Source organism: Odocoileus virginianus, chromosome 19 (genome assembly GCF_023699985.2).
Source record: "Odocoileus virginianus isolate 20LAN1187 ecotype Illinois chromosome 19, Ovbor_1.2, whole genome shotgun sequence".
Taxonomy (NCBI): Eukaryota; Metazoa; Chordata; class Mammalia; order Artiodactyla; family Cervidae; genus Odocoileus; species Odocoileus virginianus.
This window is the reverse complement of record NC_069692.1, coordinates 33,037,834-33,058,125: the sequence shown is the minus strand read 5'-3', so window position 1 is coordinate 33,058,125 and position 20,292 is coordinate 33,037,834. Positions and strand designations below refer to the sequence as shown.

General features: G+C 40.6%; 1 protein-coding gene across 1 annotated transcript in view; it reads right to left on the bottom strand.

Annotated features, from left to right (window-relative positions):
• Positions 1-7,408: 7,408 nt before the first annotated feature.
• MCHR2 (melanin concentrating hormone receptor 2) overlaps positions 7,409-20,292 on the bottom strand; it is a 41,245-nt gene continuing 28,361 nt past the window's right edge. Inside the window, 4 exon segments of the mRNA XM_020898449.2 lie at positions 7,409-11,096; positions 11,098-11,382; positions 13,840-13,959; positions 16,907-17,101. Coding sequence (XP_020754108.2) covers positions 11,024-11,096; positions 11,098-11,382; positions 13,840-13,959; positions 16,907-17,101 — 673 coding nt within the window. The 3' untranslated portion in view covers positions 7,409-11,023.

The window sequence follows — 20,292 nt, the reverse complement described above, 5'->3', positions numbered from 1 at the left end:
TTTTCTAATGAGTTGGTTCTTCGCATCAGGTAGCCAAAGTATTGGAGTTTCAGCTTCAGCATCAGATTCTTAAGCACCATCAATACCAAAGATGAGTCAGACACATCTGAGGGGCTTACAGTGTCTGACAGATAGTGAAAGTCGCTCAGTTGTGTCCGACTTTTTTTGACCCCATGGACTATACAGTTCATGGAATTCTCCAGGCCAGAATACTGGAGTGGGTACTGTTCCCTTCTGCAGGGGATCTTCCCAAGGGATCAAACCCAGGTCTGCCGAATTGCAGGAGGATGTGTTTTTACCAGCTGAGCCACCAGGGAATCCCCACAGTGTCTGAGGACTTTACAAAATAGTGAGTAAGACAAAATCGTGTTATTGCTGGTTATGTTATAGTAAAGGGAGCCACATAATAGTAAGTACTAACAAGGGGATGATTAATTTGGCTTCCTTTGGGGTGAGCGTATAAAGAAATAACACTTAAATTGGGTCTAAAGAGTGGGAGATTGTGAGGCAGAAGAGAATAGGATATTCTAGGTAGCAGGAATCTATTCACGTTAAAAAAACCTTGGATTTGTGAATGTCTACCCTATATGTAGGCATTTCCCCTATGGCAGAAAGAGAAGAGGAATTAAAGAGCCTCTTGATGCAGGTGAAAGAGGAGAGTGAAAAAGCTGGCTTAAAACTCAACATTGAAAAAATGAAGATCATGGCATCCACTCCCATCACTTCATGGCAAATAGATGGGGAAACAATGGAAACAGTGACAGACTTCATTTTCTTGGGTTCCAAAATCACTGTGGATGGTGACTGCAGCCATGAAATTGAAAGACACTTGCTCCTTGGAAGAAAAGCTATGACAAACCTAGACAGCATATTAAAAAGCAGAGACATTAACTTTGCCGACAACGGTCCATGTAGTCAAAGCTATGGTTTTTCTCATGTATGGATGTGAGAGCTAAACAATAAAAAGGTGTGAGCGCCAAAGAACTGGTGCCTTCGAACTGTGATGTTGGAGAAGACTCTTGAGAGTCCTTTGGACAGCAAGGAGATCAAACCAGTCAATCGTAAAGGAAATGAATCCTGAATATTCATTGCAAGGAGTGATGCTGAAGCTGAAGCTCCAGTACTTTGGCCACCTGATGTGAAGAGCTGACTTGTTGGAAAAGACCCTGATGCTGGGAAAGATTGAAGGCGGGAGGAGAAGTGGACAACAGAGGATGAGATGGTTGGATGTCACCACTGACTCAACGGACATAAGTTTGCGTAAGCTCTGGGAGATGGTGAAGGACAGGGAAGCCTAGCGTGCTGAGTCCATGGGGTTGCAAAGAGCAGAAAATGCCTGAGCAACTGAACAACAACCTATATAGGACTGACCAAATGAATTCTAAGTGGGTAATGGCTGTTGGGGTTCAAAGGTGAGGGGCCTCATACGCCAGGCTCCATTTACGTCTCAATCACCTGTGGCCTGGCACAGGACCATTATCAAGCCCTTCAAGGCCAAGGATCATTTTGTTATCTGCCTGGTCAGTTATCCCAGGGCATTCTGTTTGGGTATGCAAATCAGGCCCCTCTATGCATTAAGCACTCCTCCATTCTTGCTGAAACGGTGCTTTGCTTAATTAAGCCTCTTTGTCTCTTCAGGTATACTTCTTTCAGAATCTAATAGTGAACAACACCCAGAGTGCTTCACAAGACCTCATTTGCAATGACCTAGGAAACCCAACTTTGCTAATCAGCAAGGAACACCTCCTCAGGCTGGCAGCTGGGTCAAAATGTTAATTACTCCCCAGTAGTCACATTTTTTTTCCCTCTTTTCATTTAGTCTTTCACCTTTTCAGAGACTTTAATGGAGTTTGAATTTTCCTTACTGCTGAAACTACTAGGTGTTAAAAATAAGTTAGCCCTTTGCCTGTCTCCTGGGCACCTATGATCTCAGCCATCCTTTTCTTCTCTTTACAAGTTAATTATATTCAGTGTGAGCTTGAATTTTCAAATCCATCTGTTTTCTTCATATCTGTAGACAGTTTATTTATATCTACTCTTTTAAATAGAAAAGAGATGGAACAACAGTTTCCTCCTGCTTTAAACCTTTTGAGTTCAATGCAATAACCATTTCTTTTAGAATAAAACCAAGGGGAGAGAAATTATTTCACAGCTGCTCTGTGTCTAAGCACTGATAAAAACTTCCCAAAACAGCTAAGGTCTGTTTCTGTGATTCTCTTCTCTAGGCACCTATCTCACTTTGTAGTTAAGTACGTATTTGCGTGTTAGCATTTTTAATGCTAGCTGGCTCACAAACATCGCAAAGGCAGGAAAATATTTTGTCAATCTGTGTCTGAAACAATATATTACCTGGAATATGCTAGGTGCTCCAGAAATATTTATAGAATGAAAGAAGAAAGGAAGGACTCAAGATTTATAATAAATCTAACACTTCGGAGACTCACACTTGTTTTTATCACCAAGTACCATTTTATTAATTTTTACTTTCATGGATGCTGTGTTGGTTACCTATTGCTTCAGAACAAATTGCCCCAAAGCTAGTGGTTTAAAATGTAAACAGTTTGTTATTTTTCACTTTTCTGTGGCTTGGCTGGATGGTTCCTCTGTTGCCCTCTTCTGGGTCACTCACTATAAATGCTGGACAGTCAGCTGGGCTGTCAGATCCAAGATGGTTCAATTGTGTCTGGCAGTTGATGTTAGCGACCAGCTGGGGTACCTCAGTTCTGCTTTGGGTAGCCTCTCATCCTCCACTAGGCTAGACTGGCTTTCTTACACAGTGTCTTAGTGCAGGATTCCAAGAGGGCAAATGTGGAAGCTTCAAGGCCTCTTGAGGCCTCGACTTTGGAAAACTTTTCCTCTAAGATTCAGTACAAGGCAAGGATGCCCACTCTGGCCACTTCTGTTCAACTTAGTACTAAAAGTCTAATGAGGCAAGAAAAAGGAATAAAAGACACCAAATTGGAAAGGAAAAAGTAAAACTTTTTCTGTTTGCAGATGACATGATCATATATGTAGAAAATTCTAGACTCAACAAAAAACTGTTAGAACTAATAAATGAACTGAGTAAAGTCTCAGGAAAATACAAAATCAACACACAAAAATGAGTGAAATTGCAGTGCACTAGCAACAAACTATCTGAAGAAATTAAGAAAACAATCCCATTTACAATACCAACTGAAAGAAAAAAATAGGAGTAAACAACCAAAGAGATGAAAGGCTTGTATACTGTAAATCAAAAACATTGATGAAAGATATTAAATGAAACACCAATAGAAACATATCCTGGGTTCATGAACTGGAAACAGTAATGTTAAAATATCCATATCACCCAAAGTGATCTATACATTCAGTACAATTCCAAATCCCAATGACATTCTTTACAGAAATGGAAAAAATAACACTGAAATTCATATGCAAATACCAAAGAACCCAAATAGTTAAGTGAAGTCGCTCAGTCGTGTCCGACTCTTTGTGACCCCATGGACTGTAGCGCATCAGGCTCCTCTGTCCATGGGATTCTCCAGGCAAGAATACTGGAGTGGGTTGCCATTCCCTTCTCCAGGGGATCTTCTGGACCCAGGGACTGAACCCAGGTCTCCCGCATTGCAGACAGACTCTTTAACCTCTAAGCCACCAGGGAAGCCCCAGAGAGCTAAGGCACTCTTAAATAAGAACAAAGCTGGTGGCATCATAACTACTGATTTCAAAATATATTAAAGACTATAATATTCAAAACAATATGGTACTTGTACCAGGGAAACAGAGTAGAGAATCCAGAAATAAATCTATGCATTTATTGTCAACTGATTTTTGACAAGGTGCCCAGAATACACAGTGGGGAAAGGAGAACCTCTTCAATAAACAGTATTGGGAAAGCTGGATACCTTCATGCAGAAAAATGAAACTGGGCTTTTATCTCACACCATATACAAGTATCAACTCAAAACGGATTATATAAATCTAAGACCTGAAGCTGTAAAACTAGAAGAAAACATGGGAAAATTATTTTGACATTGGTCTTGGCATTGGTTTCATGGATATGACATCAAAAGCACAGACAATTGATGTTTGATCAAATAAAAATGCTTCTGCAAAGCAAAGAAAAACAAAATGAAAATAAACAAAAAACCACCACCAAAAAAAAAAACCACACCCAAAAACCAATCAATAGAGTGCAGAAACAACCTGTTAAATGAGAGAGAATATTTTCAAACCATATGTCTAATGGGAGGGTTAATGTCCAAAATACATAAGGAATTCAAATAACTCAGAACAACCTGATTAAAAAATGAACAATGGGCCTGAATAGACATTTCTCCAAAGAAGACATACAAATAATTAAGAGAGGATAAATTGCTCAACATCATTAGTCACCAGGGAAATCCAAATCAAAATGATAATGAGATATCACTTCACACCTGTTAAAATGGCTATCACCAAAAAGACAAAAGATAAATGTTTTCAAGAATGTGGAGAAAAGGGAACCCTTATACACTGTTGGTGGGAATGTAAATTGGTCCAGCCATTATGGACAGTGGTATGGTGATTCCTCAAAGTGAGATGGATGAACCTAGAGCCTCTTAATACAGAGTGAAATACGTCAGAAAGAGAAAAACAAGTATTATATGTTAATACGTATGTATGGAATCTAGAAAAATGGTACTGATTAATGTAGTAGAGAATGGACTTGTGGACACTGTGGGGGAAGGTGAGGATGGAATGAATTGAAAAAGTAGCATTGGCGTATATACATGATCATCTGTAAAATAGATAGTGGAAAGTTGCTAAATTACACAAGGAACCAACTCTGTGATGACCTAGAGGGGTGGGATGAGGAGAGGAGGGAGGCGCGGGAGGGAAGGGGTATTTATATATAATTATGGCTGATTCACGTTGCATGGCAGAAACCAACACAATTTTCCAATTTTCCAGTTAAAAAATAAACAAAATTTAAAAAAGAAATATAAAAATAAAATTGTTATAAAGAAGAAACAGAACTGCCACATGACCCATCAGTCCCACTTCTGAGTACATATCTGAAAAAACAAAGTGCTCAGTAATAATTAAATTTATTAGCAAAAGATAGATATTTGCTTTGAAGTTTTTCAGGGAGGTAGCAAATGTATTCAGTTTTGTAAGTTAAGGAAAGCACCCCACTTTATTTAAGATGCTACAGAAACAACTGTATTCTCAGTAGAAATCAGGCAGTGTTTTAGAAAATTTTTTTGCTTTTGATTAGGGGGTGACTTTATACTTTTAAATAGGATTTTGATAGAAGAGAATACCTTTAAAGCTGTATCCCAGAATTGCATTCCTAATAATAGTGTGATGAAACCCAGGATAACTTTTCATCCTCAAGAAACTCAAAGCTTTATTTTCAGGATGTAGTGTTAAGATTTTCAGTTGTTAAGGTAGCAAGTGCTTGTGGCTTTGTTGCTATAGAAATACAATTGATTTCAAAATTATTTACATTTTTTCCCTCAAACTTGTGCCTGAAAAAAGTAAAACATTTTATGAGGTGTTTGAATCTATTTTGATCCTTTTATATGATTTATTTATGTGTTTGGATTGAGTATTTATTAGCAGTGAGGAAATCATTTGGTGGAGAATTCTTTCATTGAGTAGTAGAGATGAGCACATGTAATCTTAGAAGAAAATGCATCAAATGTTGATTGTCAATCTTGGTTTTTTCCCTTACCTTTGTGATGTTCATTTTTCCATGTTAGTGTTTCTGATGGAGTGCAGTGTCCTAGTAATGTGAACATTTATTGTTGTATTTTAGTTTCCCAACGGCACATCAGTGGCACATTTTACAGATCCACTGACTTTTATTTTAATTGTGTTGACTTGTTTATTTACCCTTGGCTGTGCCAGGACTTCATCGCTGTGTGGGCTCTTCTCTAGCTGCAGTGAGCGGAGGTTGCTCTCTAGTTGCGTGCACATGGGTTTCGGTAGTTGTGGTGTGTGGGTTCAGCAGTTGCTGAAGCTGCCGAAGTTCCCAGTCTCTGGAGCGCAGGCTCAATAGCTGTAGCACACAGGCTTCGTTGCTCCACTGCATGTGGGATCGTCCCGAGCTAGGAATAGAGCCAGTGTCTCCTGTATTGGCAGGCGGACTGTTCACCTCTGAGCCACCGGGCATGCCCTTCCACTGTAATTTAGAGTTGAGAAACTGCTGGAGGTTGTTTTCTGGTTCACCCAAGAAGGTAGAGTTGATCTGCAGGAAACAGGAGACACTGGATATTCAGTCATTGAGACTGGATGACGTCTTAGGCAATTACAAATTTTTCCATTTCATTGGAGCCCAGCATGGGGGTAAATTGTTCTGTAAATGTTGTTGTTGTTTAGTTGTTTGGTCTATTGCAACCCCATGGACTTCCTTTATACGTGAGATTTCCCAGGCAAGAATACTGGAGTGGGTTGCCATTTCCTTCTTCAGGGATCTTCCTGACCCAGGGATGGAACCTGCCTCTCCTGAACTGGCAGGAGGATTCTTTACCACTGACCTGCTAGAGAAGCCCCTCTGTAAATGCATATTAAATGATAAATTTGCAAACACCAGAAATCAAAATACCAATTTAGCCTAGCGTTTTGCATGGACTATAGCTGTGTCTGAGCGAATAGCTGAAAGGGCAAATGAAACAATTTGCGGCTATCCCTTTTGGGTGAAGTCAGAAAGGAGTTATAGTATAGGCTTAACCTGTGAGGGAGGAGGCTACCTATAGAAGGAACCAAACTCTTGGCATAGAGAGGTGTCAACAAAAAATGAGATATCAAAAGAAGATATTATTGTTTATATTTTGCTCTGGGCTCATTCCACTGAGTTCTTGGAAGTAAATGGAATATTAATCTTTGCCTTCCTGACAAGAAGTCCAAAGCAATCAGGAAGAATTAGATATTTTTTTAAAAAGTGTACAACTTTTAAAACATAATTCAGTCCAGTCTTAATTTACTCACTGAAGCCTCAGCAATTTGTTAAGGCGTGGTGGTGTGGATTTTTTCTTACTAGTTGTAAGAAAATCTCAGGGCTGGTTTTTCTCTGCTCACATTAGGTACAGGTCTCTGGGCACACACTGGACTGTGTTAAAAATAATTTGATCTAACTGAGGTTCATTTGATAGTCTCTAAAATATCTTTCAGGTCCAAGGTTCCATGATCACTGTGACATCATACCTTTTAAAAGCAGTAATTCCTGGGATGTCAAATGTAATGCAAGTGCCTAGATTTCTGAGAATCTGGTGTGATGAGTGCCTTCAGACAATTAGCCATATTTATAACATATTTTACTAATTATTAAATCTTTGCTAATTCTTCATTGTTCAGGAGAAACTATGTTAAGGAAATAAGAAGTATTTTTACATAAGAAAATATTAAGAATAGAAGTGACAATCTAGAAATAAATTAATATACAAGCAATTTTTATTCACTGATTTGTATTAATCAATTAAAATTTAAATGAGTCACCTAAAATTGAATAAGTATGGAGGAGGAACACAGTTATGAGTTTACATAGTGACAAATACATCAATATTAATTAGATAAATGAAACTGATCAGATTTCTCTTGAAAGTAAACATGTATACATATCATGAACACAAATACAAAATACACAGAAAAATCTCTGTCAAACCACCTCTGCCAATCAGCATGTATATATGTTTATGCATAGAAAAGCTATATAAAGGCATAAAAGTAAATTTAATAGTCATGCTTTTTCTTTTATATTTTGATTAACTGCTGACTTTTTTTTTTGTAAAACTCTTAGTAAATTTAAATTAAAATAATTCACTGACCACTTTATATACTGGACTTATATGAGGCATGTTGGAAATGTTATTAGAAAAATGTCTGTTGGTTTAAAGCCATTTACATTTTTAGAGTCATATATTTTCCATATTAAAAAGACAATGGAGGTAAACTTTTCCATTGCTTTTCAATGATCAAATAATAACTTCTGTTTATTGTGATAGATGCTGTTTATTTATAAGACCTATTGTGTTGGGTCTTCAGATGTCAGGGTTATTCACTGAACTCTGATTGCTATACCTTATAGATGTGAGAATGAAGGTTCCAGGAATTGTAGCCCCAGCACAGCTTTTGATGGAAACTATAAAAGAACACCCAGCCTCTGTGCGTGGCTCTAGATCTCAGTTACAAAACTGAAATATCGCAGATATGACCTGTCTCAGTTTGTAGTTCTCCCGCTGTTTATATAACCTTTCATCCAGATATGCATTTGGATATTACCTTGTTCCAAAATGGTCTCTAAAAGATCTAGAACCAAGTACATTGGGTTAAAAGTCATTTGTCTTGATAACTGAGATATAAAAGTGAAGATCAGGTTATTAAAAATCTGGTTTCCATGACTCTTTTATATAAAGGGCTGATGATTATTAAAAATCAGCATCAGTTTTAAATGGCCATGGAGCAAGCAGTTTTAAGTATTTAGACAAAGGATGTGGGCTTACAGATTCAGCCCCAAACAAAATAAAATATTTACCTTTGTTGAGAGTGTTGGCTTTAAAAGCATTTTTTCTTACTGTATCAAAGGGCATATTTTATACAAATCAAAAAAGGAAAATATAAACATAATGAACATCTATGAGATTAAAAGCTAACTACTTTCTGTAGTCTTGACCAAATATACACTCTAACCTAAAGAGAATATGCCTGAGTGGACTTAATATCCTGAAAAGTGAAAGTGAAAGTCACTCAGTCATGTCTGACTCTTTGCAATCCCATAGACTGTAGCCTGCCTGGCTCCTCTCTCCATGGAATTTTTCAGGCAAAAATACTGGAGCGGGTTGTCTTCTCCAGGGGATTTTCCTGACCTAGGAATTGAACTGGGGTCTCCTGCGTTGCAGGAAGTTCTTTGCTGTCTGAACCACTAAGGAAGCCTAAATATAATGCAGATGCTGGTTTCTATTGCTTGTAGATAAGAGAACAAAGCTAAATGCAAAATAATATGCATAAACATTTCTTTAAGAATATGAACTCATTTCTTTCAGACTTAGTTCTTTTCCTGTAGGGGTATAGGAGAAAGCAAAAAACCTAACAACAATAAAGCCCAGTTATTGGCTCTCTCCAAGATGATGGTACAGGTTGCCAAGCGGTGCAGTGAGAAGAAGCAGGTAGACCTGGATGTCATCTCGCTCTTGTGTGATGTGCAGTTTTAAAACTGCCGCTTAACTGTTCTGAGCCTTGGTAAACTGAGGTAATTCTTAATCTCCCAGGTGTGTCACATGTAATCTCACACGGTAGGGTTTCCCAGGTGGGCGCCAGTGGTAAAGACCCTTCCTGTCAATGCAGAAGATACAAGAGATGTGGGTTTGATCCCTGGGTCGGGAAGATCCCCTGGAGGAAGGGACGGCAACCTACCCCAGTATTCTTGCCTGGAGAATCCCATGGACAGAGGAGCTTGGCAGGCTATAGTTCATAGGGTCGCAAAGAATTGGATACAATTGAAGTGACTTAGCACCGATGCAATCTTACTTGTTATATGTGTTCATTACATATAGTCATGCTATATGGTCATGCTAACAGGTAGGGCTGATTCTTGGAGGCATTAGCTTAGACCATATGAAATTGACATTTTTATAGATTTAAAAAATGGCCTAATTTCAGATCTCATTGTAAGGTGGTCCCACCTTAGGAACCTCAGGGGCACTGTTACAGTGAGGCCATAGTGTACATGGCAAGGTCAATTTCCTTGGTGAGTTTTCACCTGATGATCAGGGATGGCCATATTCAGCAGTGACTAGTTTATAAGATACTGGAAATAACATTCACAGCCATGGAACTCCGATCTCTTTGACTATCACACTTCCTAATGTCTACACAGACAAATATTTTATGTGTCACTAAGGTTAGCATGTTAAACTTACTGCATTTGAGTGGTTACAGCACTGTTTCTGAGTCGCGGGGACACAAGAATCATGGACCACAAGCAGGCTAAAGCAGCCTGCTCTTTCTAATAATACCAATAACATAGGCAAGCCTGTCTATATATTTTTTCTATTTTTTAAAAAGAATTTTAATTGGAGAATAATTGCTTTACAGTATTGTGTTGGCTTCTGCCACACAACATGAGTCAGCCACAAGTGCACACACGTCCCTTCCCTCCTGAACCTGTCCCCCCAACCCGCACGCCCATCCCACCCTCTAGGTTGTCCCAGAGCATGGGGTTAAGCCCCCTGTGCCCACACGGGGGGTTTCCACCAGCTCTCTATTTTACACACAATAGTACACATATGTCAGTGCTACCCTCTCAATTCGTCCTACTCTCTCCTTCCCCGCTATAGCCAAAGTCTGCTCTTTACATCTGTGTCTCTGTTCCTGCTGCGCAAATAGGTTCAACAGTACCTTAAAAAACTAGGAATAAAACTACCATATGACCCAGCAATCTCACTGCTGGGCATATACCCTAAGAAAACCATAACTGAAAAAGACACATGTACGCCAATGTTCATGGCAGCACTATTAACAATAGCTAGGACATAGAAGCAAACTAGACGTTCATCAGCAGAGGAATGGATAAAGAACTTGTGGTACACAGATACAATGGAATATTCAGTTCAGTTCAGTTCAGTCGCTCAGTCATGTCCGACTCTTTGCGACCCTGTGAATCGCAGCATGCCAGGCCTCCCTGTCTATCACCAGCTCTCGGAGTCCACTAAAACTGATGCCCATCGAGTCAGTGATGTCATCCTGCCATCTCATCCTCTGTCATCCCCTTCTCCTCCTGCCCCCAATCCCTCCCAGCATCAGGGTCTTTTCCAATGAGTCAGCTCTTCACATGAGGTGGCCAAAGTATTGGAGTTTCAGCTTCAGAATCAGTCCTTCCAATGAACACCCAGGACTGATCTCCTTTAGGATGGACTGGTTGGATCACAAATTTTTACTCAGTCATAAAAAGGAGGCATTTGAGTCAGTTCTAGTGAGGAGGATGAAGCTGGAGTCTGTTATACAGAGTGAAGTAAGTCAAAGAGAAAAACAAGTTTTGTATATTAACACATATATACAGAATCTAAAAAAATGGTACTGTCTGGACTTTTATGATCCATGTACTCTCCTCAAAGCTCTGTTTCAAGATGTTTTCCATTGTTGGTTTCCTTCTCAGTCACTCTCCTTTGCACTTGAGACAGGTGTTTCTGGAAATTTCCACTCAGCAGGATGTAGAGAAAAGGGTTGATGCTACTGTTGGCATAGCTGGGACAAATGGAGAAGTGATATCTCAGATAGAAAGCCACTGAGGGCTGCTCCACCAGTAAGTTCACCAGTTGCATCACGTGATAGGGGGCGGCACTCAGGATAAAGATTGCCTCCAGCACCAGCACCATCGTGGTCAGCTTCATCACTCTCTGCCTTGGATCACTGGGATTGTAGCTGTAGGGGAAAAGTTTGGAAAGACAGAACATAACCATAGAAATTATGGGCAATGATTTCCCAGAACTCTTTGGACAGTCCATAATAGCTCTGCAGTGAAATCCTAAGCTCATTTTTCTTCCTACTTACTCAGAGTGCTGTAAAAATACCCTTTCTCATCCCATTAAACATTTCCCTGATTTTCCAAAGCTGGAGAATTTTGAGAAACAAAATAAATAACAAAGGACTTAATTATAATCCAAAGTATCAAATAAAGATGTATGAATCTACACTGATATAAATAATTGAATAATATGTGGGAGAAGAGACAAATCTTCTTTACAGAAAAATTCCAAATAATATATACAGATATTCCCCTTTCCAGGGGTCCAAGGTTAATTCTCATCCTCCTTCTTTTCCCTTTTAGACTATACTTAATGACTCATTTTCAAATAATAGAATAGAGGAAGAGATGAATACTAATTTTGTATCAGAGAAGCCTGGCAAATACTTCCTTAACCAGGTGATCAAGATTAACATCAACAGAGCTGTCATGTAGTTATCACACACCCCCTTACATGTTGTGAGGAGAAGACTTCTCCTAAAATACATGACTAAAGTCTAATCTTGATACAGTATCAGTCAAACCCAGATTGGGGGACATTCTACAGGATACCTACTCAAGTGCTTACTTAAGATTATCAAGGTTATGAAAAACAAGGAAAGACCAGAGGAGACAGCTAAATGCAGTGTGATCTCCTGGACTGAGTCTTGGAGCAGAAAGAGGACTTTAATGGTAAAACTGCTGCAGTTCAATACAGGGTAGAGTTTAGTTAGTAGAAATATACCAATGCCATTTTCTTTGTTTTGACAAGTGCATCATGGTAAGATGTTAAGGGGGAAACTGGGTGAGGAATATATGGAAACTCTCTGTCCTATTTTTGCAACTTTTCTGTAAATTTAAATTTATTCTAAAATTAAAAAATACTTAAAATTTCCAAATTTTGTCCTGTTCTGTCATATTGAGACAGTTCATAGAGATTTCTCTGGGACATGACTGAAACAGATGAATAAGCCTGGAGAATATTATAAAATAAAAGCATGGTAGCTGAAAGTCATTCTGAGATAGTGATTCTTCTGCAGCTCATCAGAGTAGGCTCCATTATTCCTCTAACTTATTGCCTTTGAAGGATAACTGGACAGTATGAACTTTTTTCATAAGATGCTCTTAACATTTCTGAGAAAAGTGTTAGGAGCAGAGTGATCTGATTTGGAGAACTGTTTTAAAAGAGCTTGAGTATCCTCTCCAGCTGTCAATGTCATAATATTCCATATGCTTCCATTTCAACCTTTTCGCCAACTCAGCTCCCCATGATACATTTAGAAACTATCTTTTTCCTGTAACTGTGACTGCTTCCTGTTCTCATTCTAAATAGACTACTTTAAAAATAATATAATATATCCAAATAATTTAAAGAAGTCAATAAAAATGTCATGGGTCAATAGACCACCTAAACCTCTGGTACCAGGTTCTGCCACAAATTTTTACTAATGGTGGTAAGATAGTTCACATATTCTTTTTTTAAAAAAACCTTCACCATGTTATGTATCATGTATGCAGAAACCCAGCAACTTGTCTTTTCAAAAGAAATACAGTGATATATTCTAAAGACAAATTTTAATAATGATCTATAACCTAACATATAATCACTGACTCATTTGAACAACTTGATATATACAATTTCAGTGGAAAATAATTTAGATTTATTCATGTAGCTTTAGAGATAAGTTCATCTAAAGGCAGACTTCCCCAGGGGTTCAGTGGTAAAGAATCCACCTGCAAATGCAGGAGACGTGGGTTTGATCCCTGGGTTGGGAAGAGCTCCTGGAGAAGGAAATGGCAACCTACTCCAGTATTCTTGCCTGGAAAATTCCATGGACAGGAGGAGCCTGGTGGGCTATAGTCCATGGGGTCACAAAAGAGCCAGACACAAGTTAGTTACTAAATGACAAACAACAGCAAATATTTAAAGATCCTTCCTAAGTTTATTGTCTTTAGGTAAGTTTTTGGCTTTATTTAGTCTTAATTGACTTTATTCTAAGTATTCAAATATTAATGAAATCCTGCTTTTCTACACTAAAAAGTCACAAAAATGAAAAGGCTATAAATTATACACAATATCTAGGATCTTTATATATGTACACAACTCTGCAAAATGTACAAATAAAACATTTAAATAACAGTGCTGATGACATTCATTTTTATGAAACCATTACATCATTAATTTCAATATTTATCACTGAGAGATCCTCAAATAGCTGCTTCAGAACATGACTTGTTTTCTGAAAATGCCTTATATAGACATTAATGCCCATATGTCTGAGCTTGGCATGTTTCAAGTGACTGTTGCTTAAGTTTGTTTTGTAGATATCATAGAATTCTGAATTGTTCTTTTAACAAATAAGGCATACACTTACCGTCTTGCATCCTTATTCTGTTGATACATGTCCCAAGTATAGCATAAAATTAAAATATAGTGCATCAAAATCAAGGGCAAAGAGAAAAAGAAACTTATTATCATCAAATACAGAGTATACCTATAAAATGAGAGAGAGGACATGACTGTTAAATTCACAATGCTAGAACTGACTTTCACAGTTTATGATTCTCTGATTTTTCAGGGCCCAGAATAACAGTGCTTGGAGCAAAAGTTAAGGATCTCTGGGTCCTTTCACATCCAGAGGTGTGAAGTTATGCTTTTCATTATTCACAGACAACGACTCTTCCCTCGCCAGCCCTTCTCAGCAGCCAACGCTACTGAGTACAGAACTAGTGAGTTTGCTTATTATTGTTATTATATTTAGTGTTATTAGCAACAAGAAGCCACAGGTCGCATTTGTTCTGTAGCAGGCGCTGTTCTGGGTGCTTTACTTATTTTAACCCACTGAATCTGTGCATCCCGATGAATACAATGTCAGTAGCATCTTCATTTTGCAGAAGAGGAAACTAAGGCACAGGTTACAAGCTGAGTAAGTTATGTGGCTTGCCTGTGGTTACTCACGTAGTAAGTGGCAGAGGTGAGATTTAAAGCCAGTGGTAACCGAGGCTACAGACGTCCTCTCAATGGGCACCCAGGAGGTGGGTGTGCATGCTTACTTGCTCAGTCTTTCTGACTCTTGTGACAGCAGGCACTGTAGCCCGCCAGGCTCCTCTGTCCACGGGATTCTCCAGGCAAGATTACTGGAGTGGGCCGCCATTCCCTTCTCCAGGGGAATCTTCTCTGCCCAAGGATGGAACCCAGGTCTCCTGCAGATTCTTTATCTTCTGAGCCAGCAGGGAAGCCCCAGGAGGACCTGTTGTCAAATCAGCTATTATTTCCCGATCCTCCACCAGGGGGAGCTCTGCGTGCGCCAGCTCCGTTTCTGCGGAGACACCCGGTGTCCTTCCTGGCACAGCTCTGGGGTCCTGTGCTATATGCTCTGCTTAGTCCTCGGTCGTGTCCGACTCTTTGTGACCCCATGGGCTGTAGCCCTCCAGGCTCCTCTGTCCATACTCCAGGCGAGAATACTGGAGTGGGTTGCCATGTTCTCCTCCAGGGGATCTTGCCGACCCAGGGATCAAACCTGGGTCTCCCACATTACAGGCAGATTCTTTACCATCTGAACCACCGGGGAAGTCCAAGCGCTCTGGAGTGGATAGCCTATCCCTTCTCCAGGGGATCTTCCCGACCCAAGAATTGAACGCGGTCTCCTGTATTGTAGGCGAATTCTTTACCAGCTGAGCTACCAGGCAGGCCCTGGAAGAAGGCAACCCGGATTGGGTGGGTGTGGACAGGGTGGCAGAGAAGAGCTCTGGGACCACAGGGCTTCTGAACATAGCACGCTAGTCCCAGCCTTTCGTTCGTCTTGAGGACTTAATTCTGAGAGAAACTATAGAGGCTGAAACCTCAGAATGTCCCTTACCATAACCAGCATTAAGGAGCAGAACCAGCTGTAGGTGCAAAATAGTCAGTCTTTGTTTATTCGACACAGGCCGAAGTCTTGTAGTCGCAGGGTGAGCTTCGGGTCCTGCCCTCCTTTTAGACAGGTGGGGCCCAGGTTAATCTATCAGCCCACCATGATTAAACATCACTTCTCCTTGAGATGGGCTGATGGATTCTGTCTGTGAGTGGAGCCAGCGCTGGTGTGAGAAATAGCAAATAAGCATGGTATTAATTTCACTGTTGCACTCCTCTGGAGATTTCTTGCTGCTGGATTCTTGGCCTTGTCAGGCCTATGGCTCCATCCCTCTGGGGCTGTGTCTGTGTGATGCAGAAATGCCTCGTCTGTTTGACAAGTGGTGGTATAGGAAAAAGGAATCTGCCAGACTGACTCGCCATAATGCATGTAAAAAGCACCAGCATAATACCTGGCCCTTAGCAGGAGATCAAAACATTTTAGTTAGGGGTTCCAAATGCTCTGCTGAAAGTTTCAACTAGAAAAATTTTGACCTGGGTTCGATCCCTGGTCCAGGGAAACCCCACATACCTTGGAGCAACTAAGCCTGCTAGCCTCAACTACTGAGCCCTTGTGTGTCTAGAGCCCATGCTCCTCAAGGAGAAGCCGCCGCAATGAGAAGCCTGTGCCCCGAACCTGGAGAGTAGCCCCTACTCTGCAGCTAAAGAAAGCCCATATGCAGCAGCAAAGACCCAGCACAGCCGAAAATAAATACACGAATCTATAAGCAATTAAAACATAAGAAGTGCCCGTGTAGGTTGCTGTCCTGGTTTCCTAGAACTGCCCGTGACAAATTACCACACGCCGGATGGCTTCACATGACAGAAATTTGTCTTTCAGTTCTAGAAGCTGGAAGTCTTAAATCAAGGTGTTGGCAGAGTTGTTCCTTTTTGAGGTTTTGAGCATGTGATCTCCCAGCCTCCCTGGAGTTGTATGGTCATGCTTGGTGTTCCCAGCTTACAGACACATCACTCCAGTCTCTGCTTCTGCATGCTCTCTGTGTGTCTCTGTAAATCTTCCTCTCCTTATCAGGCCTCAGTCACTGTATTTAGGGCCCACCCTAATCCAGTAAGACGTCATCTCAAATTGATCATATCTGCAAAGACCCCATTTCCATGTAAGATCATATCCACAATTGCTGAGAATTAGGACTCGGATAGATCTTTCCCAGGGACCTAACCAAAATCCAGCTGCATGTTGTTAAGGTTTGAGTCTCAGAACTCCAGACCCTTCTGTGATGTCCACCTGTCCCTTGATTGCTGTGTCCCCGTTGAAACTGGCCTGCATGGGTCTTTAAAATACATATTTAAATATAGTTGCACCCATTGAGGTTACATGATTAAGTGCAAAATTTTTTTCTAAAGGTTACCCCGTCCTTAAAAAAATCAAACTATCGACTTGATGGTGGGAAGCAGAGAACTTCAGTGGAGGGACTGGCCCGAAGAGGCTCCCCAAGGACACTCCGTGTGGCTGCTCACATGTTCACAAGGAGGATGAAGCACTTCACAGCTTAATTCAACTCTATTTTTCTTAAGTTTTAACAACCTACCAGAGTACATCGTCAGGGGATGTTAAATCAAAAGCACAACTCTCAGCGCCGTCTTTAAATTTGATGACCTTCGAGTAGACCCAGACAGGCAACACCAGAATGAAGGAAGCTGCCCTGAGGCCCAGATTGATGCAGATTGTCTTGTTCCTGGTTATCCAGCTTGTCAGTCGAAATGGCTGGACGAGAGCCAAGTACCTGCAAAGCCAGTGGAGAAGGGTTTGGGAACAATCAATAAAAGCACTGAGCTCCAAGGATGAAAGGTTCATGACAAGAGTAAATTATTAGTATTATGATCCTCCCTGAAGCACACCTCTATCAGGGTGAAAGAAAGTTATATTTTTTAAGAGCTGGCCGGTACTTGTAGAGAAAACAATTCTTGACCCTGTAAGTCTGAATAAACCACTCACTGATACACAGCAGTCACTTCCATAAAGACCCTGAAAAACTCTGCCATGCAAACTTTTTTAGGTTTGCTGACCCTTTTATATTTATTTATTTATTTGGCTGTGCTGGGTTTTAGCTGTGGTCTCAGTTGTGGCACATGGGATGTGGCATGCGAGATCTTTAGTTGTGGCATCCAAAACCCTCAGTTGCAGCATGTGGGATCTAGTTCCCTGACTAGGGATCGAACCCTGGCCCCCTGTGTTGGGAGCACGGAGTCTCAGCCACTGGGACCACAGGGAAGTCCCATAACCCTTTTCTTTACAAAGGTGCTTCCCTTGTGCAGGAGGCTCTGGAAAACTGCCTCTGAATGAGGGCAGGGAGATTCCCTCCAGATGGGAGTGGCCTGCTTCCCAGGAAGGTGTACGGATGTAGGGCAGGAAGGAGGAAGGAGCGATGGCTGGTGAGAGGATCCCCAGCAGCATGAGGTTCAGGCCCCTGGGACAGACATCCTGCTTAGATGGCGTTAGAGTCAGGGCCAAAGGCTCTTAGACATTCAGGTCACAGAACGAACAGTGAGAATAATCAAACATGCCTAGCACAGACAATGCAAATCCCTCAGAGAACTGAAGCTTGAGGCTGATGGGGGTGTGGAAATGGATTAATTTCATGGGGAAAGGGTTCTCTTTTTCTTTTTTTCCCCCATTTTGATCCAGAAAAAAAGATAATCATTAATTAGACTTGAAAATCCTGATAGAGCAAACATGTTTGGTCCTCCAGCATATCCAAGAATGATTTTTCAGAGACAAGCTAAAGTATGAAAAAGAGAGCTCAGATCCAGAGGAGGGGATTTGAGAAAGCACAGTTTTGAGGGGCCTGGGGGCTATAGGAAAGCAGGATTAGTGGGCATTCAATAAATGTGAAATATGGTCTATGGTCCATTAATTTTCTCCAAGATTTTGTAGAGCTACTTAATGAAGATTTATGAAAATGGAAGTCTCTCTCTCCTCGCTTTTCAATTCTGCACTCAGTTAAGGGAGCCCTTGCAGGGACAGACTTGTGGCCCCGGGTACCTCAGCCACCCCTCCTTCCCCACACTGCACCTGCGTTACCAGTCACCTGTCGCTAAGGAGACAAACTCCCCTTCCCTCCCTGCTGAGGAAGGGAATAGGTAGTGATTGTAAGCAGCCCCTCCATCTTTCTGTCTGGGATTAGACAATGGAGTCATGGCATCAGTGGGTTAGGGAATGGTCTCTGATGACCTTCCCAGCTGAAAATCCTTCAGTGACTTTTCTTTGCCTTTCAGATAAAATTCAGAGTTCTTACCATCACTCTTGAGGTCTTTTTCCACCTGGCCTTCCTGTCACTTAGGCTGAGGTTTGTGCCCGTCTCTGGCCTTCGCTCAAGTTCTGTGTCTTGCAGTACCAGGCACCTGCTATTCAGCCCATCTGGCAGGACCTGCCTCTAGTTCCTGCTGCCTTTCCTATCATCCCCATTAGGTCTCCCTCTTGGAGAAGCTTCCCCTGACCACTCACTCACTCTATACAAGGGCTCATGGCTATAAATTTGGATTTTAGGGGACTCTACTTTTCCTTCCTAGGATGTATCATTGTGTGGAAATAGTAATATATATTTACCCATGTGACTTTTCACAGAATGTCTGTCTACACCTCTGGAATGGAAGCACCATGACGGCAGGAGCCTTGGCTATTAGTTTAATGCTGCTGCAGCTCATGTGTCTTGCATGGTTCCTGGCATATGGTCCCTGCTCAATACATATTTGTTAAATGAATGAATAGGGAATTTTGGCTTCTTTTTACTGGCTTGGTTGTTGTTCAAGAAAATTTAATTTAAAAAGTAACCACTAAAAAAAAAAAATAAAATAAAAGTAACCACTAACAAAAGTCTAGGTAGCTTTCACCTGGAGGCAAATATTTTTAATATTTTGGGTGTTTAAAATTTTTTTCATATGACTTTAAAGGTAGGAACCCACTATTAAAATATTTCACATACTTGCAATTATTAACTAATCAGAGAAAGGAAAATCAAAGAGTTTGGGGAAACACTTGATATTTATGGTCTACTGAATTGGAGATCAAACCAGTCAACCCTAAAAGAAGTCAACTGTGAATATCCGTTGGAAGGACTGATGCTGAAGCTGAAGCTGCAACACTTTGGCCACCTGATGCAAAGAGCTGACTCACTGGAAAAGACCCTGATGCTGGGAAAAATTGAGGGCAGGAGGAGAAGAGGAGAGAGGACAAGATGGTTGGATAGCATCACTGACTCAATGGACGTGAACTTAAGCAAACTCCAGGAGATGGTTAAGGACAGGCAAGCCTGGCATGCTGCAGTCCATAGGGTCACAAAGAGTTAGCCATGGACTTAGGGACTGAACAAGTTGAAAATTAAAATAAATGTATAAATAATACCACATACTGATGGCACTGACATTTAGTTTTGGTATTACAGAGAAAACTTCATTTCTGTTTTACAAAATTACACATTTCCTTGAATTTTTATGAATTTAGTAGAGTTAGAACTACAAGAAATTCCAGAGGCTGGGAAAAAAGTTCAGTGTTACAAAATCTTCATTTGTCTCTGGCTATGTGATCCTCTGGGAGAAAGATAAAGGCCTGAGTATCTTTATTTGAAAGTAAAACTTTAGCATTTTGTGCCCATAAGTTTAAAAAAAAAATACATGCTATTCAATTGTGTAAGATACACACACACACATATACACACTCAGAAAAACCCTGTGAAGATTAGGAAATGTTCTGTGGTCTGTTCTAAGGCAGACAATCACTTTATTTGCAGTAAGAGGTTTACAGAAGAGGTTCAGTTTCCCCTCTTAAAAGAAAAAGCCAATACTCTCTGCCTTCATGGTACGTATGCGGTATGAAGAAGCTTTTCTTCTTCTGAGAATGGGATCACAACAGTGAGGCTCGTACTTTCAGCTGCTTCTCTGCAGTGCTTCCTGCCCTGCACAGGGCCCTGGCCCTGGT